General features: G+C 34.3%; 1 protein-coding gene across 1 annotated transcript; it reads left to right on the forward strand.

Annotated features, from left to right (window-relative positions):
- The first annotated feature begins 9,574 nt into the window (after positions 1-9,574).
- On the forward strand, positions 9,575-12,433 carry LOC110456429 (carbohydrate sulfotransferase 1-like). The gene is made up of 3 exons (XM_021507196.1): positions 9,575-9,653; positions 10,929-11,157; positions 11,617-12,433. The coding sequence occupies exons 2-3, from the start codon at positions 10,931-10,933 to the stop codon at positions 12,431-12,433; spliced, it is 1,044 nt and encodes a 347-aa protein (XP_021362871.1). The 5' UTR covers positions 9,575-9,653; positions 10,929-10,930.
- The last annotated feature ends 848 nt before the right edge of the window (positions 12,434-13,281 follow it).

Raw genomic sequence — 13,281 nt, forward strand, 5'->3', positions numbered from 1 at the left:
TTACAAACTGTGTACACAGGTATTATAACTCCGACATGTCACGCTCTAGGGAAGAATTGTTATCAAAATACGTCTAGTGTTCAATCAGGGTCGGATTTTAAATTTGAGTAAAGTTTAAATCCCCATACATACCAGTCAATACACAAGGGGCTAGTGTGCTTACAGAAACATTTACGTAGTAAAAAAACCTCGAAATGTCAATTTCGTTGTTTATTTGTAAAGTCAGTATCGTTGTTAATTTCAATATATATGTAGATTACAGTCAAACTGAAGCCTGCAATTTTTTACTAATTTTTTTTTTTTTAAAAGTAATCGTATATAATTTTATATTGCTTTTCGTAACGTAACTATAATTGGTTATAAAGACGTAAGCTAACAGAGGTTCTACGGGTAATTATACCTGTAGTACACAGGTGTTAAATATCGCTGGAATGTTCTAGTTATAGAGTTAAGTTACCGACTGAGTGTAATACGACACCATTGTCTTGTCAAGTACAATGACACAAGACTTGTTAGTCCAACTTATATCTATATTTACATCATTTCAATGAATATGTCAAACTCGTTTCAGTTGGTTTAAACTACAATGTAACGGTCGTTTTAAATTCATTCATTTTTTATAGCCCCTAAATTTTGAAAACAAAAGGTCTCGATTGAGTTGAACCAGGGGTGTATTACACCCTGACAGCACCGTGGCTTGAAAGGGCTAAATGTCAAAGTTATACGTGTGTACACGCGAATCGTTCTATAAACATATAGGCACATGCATATATCAGTTTAAAAGAAATTTATATACTTAGGCATTAGTGTACATAATTAAACTAAATAAAACAGAAAAGCCAATAAGAAACAACTAGCACAGACCATAAAAGTCTTACAACTGAAATTAAGAACGATTTAAGATTCAGTATTTAGTGAGGAGGCGGGGCGGGGCAGTTGAAAAAGACGAAGAAATGTTCTATTTCCATTTCCGTCCTTTCTTATCATTCCATTTCCTCTTTTAATAAATTGTTTCGCTTGTGAGAAAGATTTAATGTTTTTTACTTTTCTCTTCTCACATGTTCAAAATATTGGAAGATAACTAGGATACTATCTTACATAATAAAAGGAGGAGGAGGAGGAGGAGATGTGTCAAAGACTTTTTGTGCAATTTATCTGGAATATGTAGCTGACTGTGTTGACAAATCTTTAGTTAGAGACGTTTAAGATATTTGTCATAGAGTCATTTGACTCATACAGTGCACGCTGATTTTTTTAATAGTTAACAATACTTTCATCATAATATCATTTCGGTTTTACTATAGAATTGTACCGTATCGGTATTTCTAATATCTAAAAAAAAAAAAAGCGACGGGTGTGTATGCGCCTCGGATGTTTGAATCTATCGTTTTACATCAAAACTACATGCACAGCCTTATCTTACTCGTGTGCTATCTCACAACTGTTTTTCTTCTTCTTCTAAATGCCACAAGGATGACAACAATAGAACGCATTCACACGAAATTCAACTCAATAGACGATGATGTGTCTACCGAAACATACGAGTTATTTCCCGTTGAACGATCAGCATACGTTTTATCATTTTATTGACGGTGTTGAAAATTAATTAAACCGCCTTTGAAATAGATCATTGTTAACGGTACCTACAAGAATCACATTTTTATCACCAATCGAATGATAAATGGGAAATTTGTACAGGATAAGGTCTCGCACTGTATCATGTAAAGGTGTGTACGTAACGTTTTGTCTTATTTCTTGGTCTAAATCTTTCTATTGTCAAATTATAGAGAGGTAACATATTTTTGTATGTTGTAGTCGGAAGTTTGGTATACAGTATAGCTATCAGCGTTACGGGGTTGTAACTGCGAGATTCTGAGACAAAAGGGGTAGTAGAGATTATTGTGAATTTTGCATTTTCTCCTAGATATTCTTCTCTTACCCAATTTCGGAGTACATAGATTCTCTACTCCTATAAAAGGTAACGTTTCCAGTTGGTAGTCATAGTGAAAATGGGTTTTTTGAACGACGCAGTCGCAGATGATGTCTATTTTCTATTCTGTCCCAAAATCTTGCCACCGAGATATTACAACGCTGCGCATGTAATACATGTAGCAAGAAGCAGGGGGAGTGTTTAAGCTTTTTGTTGATATCGATTGCACTGATCATTGATTTAAGGGAAACAACTCTTGTTAGAGACTTGAATGGTACAAGAAATAAACGTTCAATTGTCGCGTCTTACATTTATGACAGGAATGCAGATTCCTAGCATTTATGACAGTTGCATCAAATGAGCTTATCAACATAATTATATACAAATGATTACACGTTTTAGACCTCATCTCTAGGAAACAGAAACTTTCCATATCCCTCGTTTTACACATTTATGATTGTTGCGATATAAAATAAAACACTTATGTACGAACTGTTGAAAAAAACTTAATGATTGTTGTTACCACGGACTCAAATATAATTCGTGGTAACAACAATCATTAAGTTTTTTTCAACAGTTCGTACACCGTACATAAGTGTTATATTTTATATCGCAACAATCATAAACGTGTAAGACGAGGGATATGGAAAGTTTCTGTTTCCTAGAGAGGAGGTCTAAAAAGCAATATTCCGACCACAATAATACGGATTGATTGACAAAAACCACTGTATAAACCTTTTCTCACAATATGAGATTATTCTTACAATACAGACTGCACAGATTTATATACAAATATGTATACATAACGTTCTAAAATGCCAACAAATTGAAAGGAATATCAGAACACCGACTATCTCTATCCATCTCTCTCTCTCTCTCTCTCTCTCTCTCTCTGAATATCAGAACATCGATTCTCTCTCTCTCTCTCTCTCTCTCTCTAGAAATATCAGAACATCGATTATCTCTATCCCCCTCTCTTTCTCTCCCTCTCTCTTCTTCTTCTTCTTCTCTCTCGCCCTTTCTCAGTATCTAAAGAGACATGTTTCTCAACGGCGTATCAACTTGGCTAGGTATGGACAGATTTTTCAGACTTTTTAAATCCGTTATTGCTCTGAACCCCACTGTTCTGTACAATTTCACACAGTTCCTGTCAATCTGTTGTACACGACTGAATTGTATGGTGAACCTCCACAGAGAAGATGCAAGCTTGGCATTAGTCTTCTTAACGCACCAGTAACAGTCGTCCCGCACATTTTTGTGTAACGTTATCGATTTTACATGTTGAAGTATTTGTGTCGTAAATTTTAAGTTTAAAAAATTAAACATTATTTGAGTCTTCTGTATAGGATCGTTTGAGAAACTCTCATATTGAAGAGTTCTGATGTTTTGGGGGTATTGTTTATGTAACCGGCTGGCTAATATGATATCTGACAGCATTTGGTTACAATGTAAAGATGCTTTGGATTCTATCGACGACCACCCTTTCTCATCAATCTTAAGTTCGGACAACAATTTCCCTCTCGGATCCCGGAGTAAGTGTATAACTTTAAGTCCTGGCAGCCATTTTAATAACAACTCCACTGACGTCATCTCTAAGCGAATAGTCTTGATGATTAAAACTTTCCTGGTTCTGCAAGGTTTTTGAAGAAGTGCCAAACAACCATTTATGGAGGTTGTACGTTGCTTAATTGTTGGAACCTTGGCCCTTTCAATTCCACTACTGACACATCTATAGTAGTTTTCGTAAGCATTGGAGTAGGTCAGCATTATGCTCGTAAGATCTTGTACATTGATTTTCTGAAAATCACAGGTGAACCAGCGATAGAGCATATCCGCCATTACAAAGTGGACGTCGGTTTTGTCATACAATCTGTAAATTGAAGGAATGTAGTTACAGACTGAAGTTTATCTTTTTTGCACTTCTTTTAAAATTGTTGTCAATGAAGTTCAAAGAATCGCTTGAAAATAACTAACTGAAAAAAGAGACGGTAACATTGAAAAAGCGATACCCACTAACCTTTTTGTTCCGTTGAGAAAGGTAACACTGCTTGCGTTCTTGACATCTTCTTCAATATATCTTAGTGGTTCAAATGCGTATGTACTGTTGTCATAGTGTTGTAATATGTCTCCAATAAGGGTGGATCCACTGCGCATGTACGTTACGACTAGGACATGGGTGGGATCTGTACCTAAAAATATACCACTTTAATACAAAGTATCAAACTACATTTGTTACTATAGTAACAGATATACAAAGTATCAATATTCACCTGTTACTATAGCAACACATCATAATATACAAAGTATCAATCTACATCTGTTACTATAGTAACACATGTAGATTGATACTTTGTATATGTGTTACTATAGTAACAGATATACAAAGTATCAATCTATATCTGTTACTATAGCTATTAATTATAGGTACACATGTACAAAGTATCGGTATACAATGTACATAGTAACATACGTACATTGTATTCCGATACTTTGTACATGTGTACCTATAATTAATAGCTATAGTGACAGATGTAGATTGATACTATGTATATGTGTTACTATAGTAACAGATATACAAAGTATCAATATTCGCCTGTTCCTATAGCAACACATCATAATATACAAAGTATCAAACTACATTTGTTACTATAGTAACAAATATACAAAGTATCAATATTCACCTGTTACTATAGCAACACATCATAATACACAAAGTATCAATCTACATATGTTACTATAGTAACACATATACAAAGAATAATCTACATCTGTTACTGTAGTAACACATATACAAAGAATCAATCTACATCTGTTACGATAGTAACACATATACAAAGAATCAATCTACATCTGTTACGATAGTAACACATATACAAAGAATAATCTACATCTGTTACTGTAGTAACACATATACAAAGTATCAATCTACATCTGTTACTATAGCTATTAATTATAGATACACATGTACAAAGTATCGGTATACAATGTACGTATGTTACTATGTACACTTAGACATATACATGTAGATATAAAACACGCTAATATACATCTGTTACATGTACCATAGCAACACATTATAAATATTAAAAAAACACCAGTATTCATCTGTTACTGTCGACTCCGTTACTAAACCAACATATTATAGATACAAAAGAAAAATCAATACGAATGTTTTACTATGCATTATAGATCTTAAGCGATTCAAAATATATATGTTACAATAACCGTTCATTATAAATATGTAAAAATATATGATAGATATATATGTATATAAGAACCAAGATATAACCTGTCTATAGAGACCATGTGTCTTTAAAGATAGGGTTTGGTCGTTCCCTTTGATCGTCTCTTTAGACAAGTGTACTTGAATACAAATTGAAGCTGAAAAAAACGTTACGAATAAGAATAACATACCTTCATTAGTTTGATTTTGTGGCCTTGGTAGACTTGACAAATTCAAATTACCTGAAATGAGACAATCACATTTTAGTTACCAGTCCCCAGTAGCTAATTAAAGAATCATTTGCAAAGTCAATTATCCTTTATAAATTTAGGATATATTGTAATGAAGTTTCAAACTCAAATAACTGCTCATGAAAATTTGTTCGAAATATCTTTTCTCTGTGTTGTTTTCCTTTTATGACTCTGAAATCTCAATGAATTCTGATAAACTAAAAACAAATGTTATCATTAAGACACATTATTAACGAGTTCACTGATGTAAATCAGTTTCCTTTGTCAACATGTCTATTTTTTCTTCATGAGGGTTATCATAAATGTATACCGGATATTCTACGCGGTCACGTTAGTGAAGACCAACATTAAATGTCCAAAATCAATATCTAAGTGTTGTGAGGGGGACGCTAATTAACATCAACACTGCAATTAAAACATGCATTAGAACACATCTTTAACCACTGGGTTTTCATCAGGTACTCCGGTTTCCTCCCACACAAAGACCCGCGCGCGCTAACATCCGGGCCAACAAGAGTGATTTATATAAGTTGAATACCTTGTTTCATAATTGTTGTAAAATATATAAAGTTTATATTTGACTACTGAAATTATCATCGTCATTGTGGCTCACCTGTCCACAGTTTATTTGTAATAAGTTGGGTGGAATTTGTATTGTGATGCTAATTGATTAAAACACTAAACAAGCCTGATCTTAATGTACAATAAAAGAATGCACCTCGTTCATTTTGCCACCTCGCTTGCCGCCAACATATTTCAAGGTTCTTATTAGTTGTTTCTCTGGAGAATTCATGTTTACGTTTCTCTCAATTTTCTCGCCAAACCCCTTATAACGCCAGATGTTGCCAGTATAAAGAGAGTTGTTATATTGATAAAGGTACATTGTATTTTAATAAATACCTAAATAGGTTGAGTGGACAATATGTTTAATACAGTCTTTTTTAAAACTAAACATGCTTGCTATACATGTATGAATAAATAAGGTATACATATCAAACCCCGTTTTACTGCCAGCTTTTGTTAAATGATATATTGGCAGTATAAAGAGATTTCGCGGTACATAAAGAGAGGTGTGTCCAGTTTACATGTTCACAGTGTGTATGTTGAGTAAAAACTAAAAAGGGGACCTTGAGATATGTTGCTCTTAAACAAAGTAGAAAATTATACGAATGTCAATTTAGCGATGGTTGCTGTAGGTACAAGGGGACAAAGGTGGGGAACTCCGTTTATTAGTTCTCTGGGCTATTTATAAATTCTGTCGGATTTTGCTTGTAATTGTGGGAGAATGTTGTGATGCCCGATTGCAAGTTTGACACAATTGTTGTTCTATTTTCGTGAAAATGTCCTCAAAGTTAATCAGTACTCTTGTAATAATCTAAAATGTTAATTTTGACATGCTAAAAATAGCACACACGCCAAGTAGCACACACTACAATGCGTGTATCCATACCACGAGAAGAAATTTAATATAGTTAATATAGGACTAAAAGACATTATAAATGTTTTAAAAACATCACTTACCTTTTATTTCGAATCTTGGCACAAAATCTGGCCAAAGATAGTACACATTCCCGAAGGATTGGAGAGTCACGGTTATGTATACTAGCACTGTTAAGCTCAGAAATAGAAACCAACATCTACTAAGATTAAAAGCAGCCATCTTGTACTTTCAACTTTTGAAAGAATACCGTGTTATTCATTAAAAAACCCATTCTTGTCTATAATTAGATAGCGACGATGACCAAGTCAGGCGCTCACAACGTTAACAGAGATAGCCCAATTAAAATACACGAAGCGCCAGTCAATACATTTTTCTCTCAATAGATGTATACAAAGGAATGGTACCTTAGTGGAACTGGCGCTATGGGGTATACATTGTAAGTATTGTCTCGTAAGTCAGTATGGCTGGGCATATTTTTGCATATGTGAATTTTTATTATGTAAGTGATGTGTTATGTAAAATATGTGTGACACTTAAATAAAATATACTTTATTATTATTATTATTATATTAGTTACAAGTATTTACAGACATGGTCATCATTTTTTGTTTCTGCTCAGGTAAAGGGCATGGTATTTCTCCTAATACACTGCAAACACAGTCCAAAGTATTTCGTTCGATGTTCACACTATTGTTTAGAGAAACATATGCATCACGAATATCGAAAATATTATTCGTGTTATATTTGATTTTTGTAATCAAATAATATTTCTAGTACCATTTCTGTGAAGTTTCAAAGTATTAGCTATTTAAAGCAGTTTTATTAAACGATCTCATATGAAATATATAATTGTTTTACAAAGATGTTATAATTTATACAAGCGGTGGTTTTTACTGATCCAATTGTCTCAATCAAGGTCCACGCCCATTTGATCAGTTTAAACGCCGGTATTGTATACTTAACTAGGTACTGTTAGATCAATGTAACAGAGTTGACATATAGTTTGTCTTGTATAGACCTATCTAGTGTCTTAATAAATATCTGACTATTAGGAATGTCATTGAAGAGGTGTTAATCCCAAAGATAAATTTGTTTATGGATTGAGTCAAGCATACATAAACATTATTAACGAGACGACATAAGCCTAGGTATTCACGTGATATTTCCTAAAAGTCATCGATAGAGTATCGGAGTAGCAATACTATCTGACCAAATACTTAAAGACATCGGACCGGATATCAATATTTGATTTCAAACCCTGCCGTCAGCCATCTCAAACTCTGGATTAACCCCCTGTGATGTTGAATTCTTTAAAGAAAACCTGAATTATTAAAATTTATTATTATAATACTATTTCACATGATGTAGTGAGACCTGTTGAAATCTGAACGCCTCATGAATCAATATTTCCATTCGGATTTGACCATTTTTCTGATCACAACGTTTGAGTAGTGACACTGTTCACGAGATACATGTCACAGTTTATTCGTTTTACTTAGAAACTAACCGATACAACTATGATGTTTGTATTTCATATAAATAAGGGGTTCTGTTTAACAGTAGTTAAGATCTATTCAGATTGCCAACTTTTCGGCCCCTATAGCGTCACTGATAAGTCCTAGAAGGACGAAACACCTGTATGATGCAGTGTGATTAAATTTTGGCTCACTTTATCAATTACCTTTAAAAGTGCATCACATGTCCCAATTTTAATACATGCCAACTTTGTTGAATGCTTGTTCAGTTAAATTTCCATAGTGCCGGGGCTGAGGCATTTTTATTAAAAAATGCGGTATGGTGTGGTTATACGGCCATGGATTATTTCCATTGACATATCAAGTGAATGTCACATTTAAGCTTAATTTAGAATATTGTTCAGAAACGAATATTTACACATAAACAATATATCAGTAGTCATAGACAGACACGAAACAACATTGATAAGAATTTTCTGTTTGATCTACGATAGTTGAACCTGTCCCAGGTATTCACCAACACCGGGTTTCGCTATGTACTCTAGTGTCCCTGGTTTTTGACTCAATCGTGTAGCGAGTTCTATCGTGAACACGTACCTCGATTGTTAACGAGCACGATTATCTATACAAGTTTATATCAGTGGAAGATATATCAATGTCATACTCGAACATATTAAACATAATGAAATCACGATCACGTACGCCTTTAAGCAAATACACTAGTTGTTTAGTAATTAAATGAGTTTGTTTCCCTTTTCTTCAATAACTTCAAATAATGTGTGCCAAAATGTTTGCTTGATTGAACAACTTTCTATGGGATCAATTGACTTAAAATACACCAGACAAAAATAGATTTGAGTATTTTTAGCGCCTGGTGTTTATAAACGACTCCATTAAGAAAATTCGGTATTTTTCCAAAGAACTTGTTTTAACATTTATCATGACATATCAACAATCATTGAAAAATGGGATTAAAAATGCTTCATAAACATATAATAGAAAATGTAATAACTAAGGTTTCTTTATGAAATATTCTATTTATAGATCAATGCTGTGACCCTAAATCATGTTTTGTTTAAATTGTACACATGGAGATTTGCATAAATTTCCACAGTCCTGTCTATATACTAAATTTCATACCACCAATGTTACTGAGCTGAGCGTCAATCACGTCTGAAATCGACACTACACAACTTTCTTACTTCTAGTCGATACGCCTGAATAATGGCAGGCCGTCTGGTTCGTAATTTTACTCTGATAATATCAGTAGGATCTTGTGGCATCCTCGGGTTGTTGTATTTTACGCACGTGTTCAGTAGAAACACAAATGAAGGTAAGAATTTTACTTATTTGAAATTGTCATCTTAAAACAGAGTTATGTGATATCGTTTTTCTGGTAACTTACGTCCAGTTAGTTTTTTCGTTTTAGTTGTAGTTTCTGTCTACTAGTCTGAAATCATGTATTTCGGCTAAATTCGAGGATTCCTTCTTTAAAACAACAGTTCGTTTGGCATACTTGTAAACATTTCTTGATCAGGAGTAGCCCCAAAAATGAATGAAAAATTAACCTGACATGAAAATTTATTATTCAACATATCATATTTTACACTGTATAATAAGCATTTTAAACTTACCAGTTAAATTTTATTGAGATTTGCACACACAATAAAATTGCGTAGATAATTGAAAACAAAGTTCATTATTTTCTGGAACATAATTCGAAAGAAATGGCATATTTCTAATTTGTATATTGATAGCTATTACATTGAATGATCAAAAGAAATATGAAATACGAAAAGGCCTATTTGAGAATAAAGTTTGGAAATGTAGAAAGCCAAAGAATATTACCATATGACCATTTCGTCTATTTAAGACTCTTCAGTGGCCATTATCGATACTCCAGGGGTTACGCTCTCTTCTCTACACCCCTGGAATATGTCATAGCAAAATTGAAGGCTCAATGTGCAGCACCTTGTGGACGAGACGAGAAGACTAGTTAGATCCTTGGATGAACATCAAAACAATCCCGCGGCCGTGTAACGGTTAAAAATGGCTGCCTTTGAAGTCGGGTGTCGCTCCTCTGTAATATTTAAAGGACAGGTATCAGCCTAGCGATTGGTCATTTTTTTCACCCGAGACCAATCAAATAGCTAATTTTGCGCCTTCGATTTTGCCATGACATATTCCAGTGATGCAGAGAGCAAAAGTGGGCGTAACCTCTAGAGTATCGAGGATGATCAGTGGTATGAAAGTTCATGTCGAAATTTCCCGAAATATAGGAAGAAATACAAGAAAAATGAAAGGTGCTAATGAAAATGACATCTTTTAGGAGGTTACAATTTGTCAACGTATGGGGAAAAAAAAGGGATAATTTCGACGAAAACGTTATGATAGCAGCCACATGCGGCGCATGAAACGGATACATTTCTGGAATAGATTGTTAGAATCTCAGGTTTTATCGCTCACAGTGACGTCTTTCCCTTTGGTTTGATTGATATTATTGTCGTTCCAATCGGACCTTTTGTGCGGTCCCTGTATGTTGATACTGTGTTTTATCAAATTTATACTACCTATGTGGGCTTGTCAAGTGTTGTGATTTCTATTTCAGCCATGTGTTTTAACGAATCGCCACAGTCCGTGCGTGCACGTAATCTGTTCCAGCCTCACAGAAAGGTATCGCACGTGCTAATTGTCACCCATCCCCGCAGCGGTTCAACCTTAACTGGCGACATTATTCAGAAGTCCGGAAGCAGCTTCTATGCGTTTGAACCACTCCGATTCGCAGGAGAGTCGATACAACTTGGACAACCCGTCATCTATCTCAACGGCACACAGCGGTACGTCTTTTAGGATTTATCATCCTGTAATTTACTTGTATATCAGTCAGGAAGACGATCACGAACTCCACTTTCTGCCATAACCTGCGTATGTTATAGCGTTTCCATTGTTTATTGATACGCATAACATACATTGCATACGAAGCATTGCTATTATGAGTCCCCGTCCCACTGCAAGCAAAATAATAGAGAGTTCAGCTGAGGGGTTTCGTTTCCACAGTAACCGCCCTTTTATTTAATGGGAGATACTGTAATTGGTGCCAAATGTGATGCAGAAATCGCATTATTCACGAACTCCTACCTTTTGTTTTGTTTTGACATTAAATTGCGATTGTGTCTCTATAATAAATAACTTTTATTTAAATCTTCAATTTCAAACGGGTATTACAGTTTCAGACGGTATAACCTTGTATGTTTTTCTCTATTTTTCTTTCTTTCTTTTTTTTTTTATCTTTCTAGTGTGTACAACAATTCGAGAGATGCAGTGTGGGTTGAAGCGGACATATTGTACAGGTGGTTCACTTGTGACTTTTGTCGGGTCAACATCCAAGATCTAAAAAGCAAATTCATTGAGTCCTTTTCGACCAATCTACGAGAATATGCCGTTTGTCTGAACCGCTATCGTTTCAATCCTTTGCCCCGCTGTTTATCTCAATTACGTAAAACGTGTGAACAGGCAACAGTCCGATCTATCAAAACAGTACGCCTGCAAAATTTGGAATCCATACCGATTCTGTTGCGGCGATTGCCAAGCCTGAAGGTCATATATTTGGTGAGAGATCCTAGAGGAAGACTTGCGTCTCAGGCAGCCTTAGATCCAACGGAATGGAACATCGTGGAAGATCAAGCGGAGACGATGTGTACACAAATGTACCAAGAATTCAGATACATTGCTAAAATATGGAAACATCTTGCTGGACGACTGAAAATTCTGATGTATGAAAAATTTGCAAAGGATCCAATAGACGTGTCAAAAAGACTGTTTGAGTTTTTAGATATTGATTTTACTGAATATTTGCAATTTTTTGTCAAAACCGTCACCCACGTTGACTTGGATAAGACGGGATGTTATTGGTGTACGAAAAGAACAAACTCACGGGAGACAGCCACCAGGTGGCGTAGGGGAATTGAATATAGCCATGTTAAGAAAATAGATGATCAGTGCAGCGATGTGTACAATGAACTAGGCTACATGAAAATTAGAAATGAACATCACCTACGAAATATGTCCTTATCTATAATAGGGAAGAGCAACCATCCATATCTATACGTATGAACAATATTGTAGATCTTCATTACTACATATTTATTAAATAAATTGTATCATATTAAAATACTATTTTTTATTGTGATGTATTAATCTTTATTACATTTTTACCAGTTAAATATCAGGAATCATCAATTTGATAAAAACTTATATCTTAGCTTCAAGATATACGAAATGTTATTTCTTATATCAAGGCGTTTAAGAGTGGCTTATGTTAGCTAGATGGGGCGCTCTATCAAATGTTGTGTATTATTAGTATTATTATTATTATTTTAACATGTAAAGATATCAGTTTTAGTATTCAGTATCAGAATTGTACTTTTTATTCACTCGTACGGCATATTATACTGATATTTTCATTCGCGCCTCGCGCTCGTGAAAAATATCGATATTCTGCTATACTCGTGAAATATATATATAGTATTCAATTAAAAGCCATGAAATATTCCCTATTTACTGTAGGGGGTATTTTACGTGTGTAACCTCTTTGATCAAGTGACAAGATAGAGGATTCGACATTACTCAGGGAATATAAACTATGGTCGCGTCAGCAAAATAATATGATGATATCTTCTGTTGTTGATGTATCCACGTTACTTGCTGTTTACTTTTGGTGTCTGTGCTAAAGATTCATTTATTTATTTCTTGTTTTGCATTTTATTTATTTATTTATTTATTCAATTTATATTTTACCGCAGTAGAAGTACATTGTAATGTCTCAAATTACAAGAGCAGGATATTAAGAACACTTTTCATCTGGCAAAGATTTGATTTGATACAATTTACAATAGTGTTTACTTTGTATTAAATAGTTTGCCCATTTACTTAAATAATTATACTTATAAATTTTCAACATT

The sequence above is a fragment of the Mizuhopecten yessoensis genome, unplaced genomic scaffold (genome assembly GCF_002113885.1).
Source record: "Mizuhopecten yessoensis strain PY_sf001 unplaced genomic scaffold, ASM211388v2 scaffold1011, whole genome shotgun sequence".
NCBI lineage: Eukaryota > Metazoa > Mollusca > Bivalvia > Pectinida > Pectinidae > Mizuhopecten > Mizuhopecten yessoensis.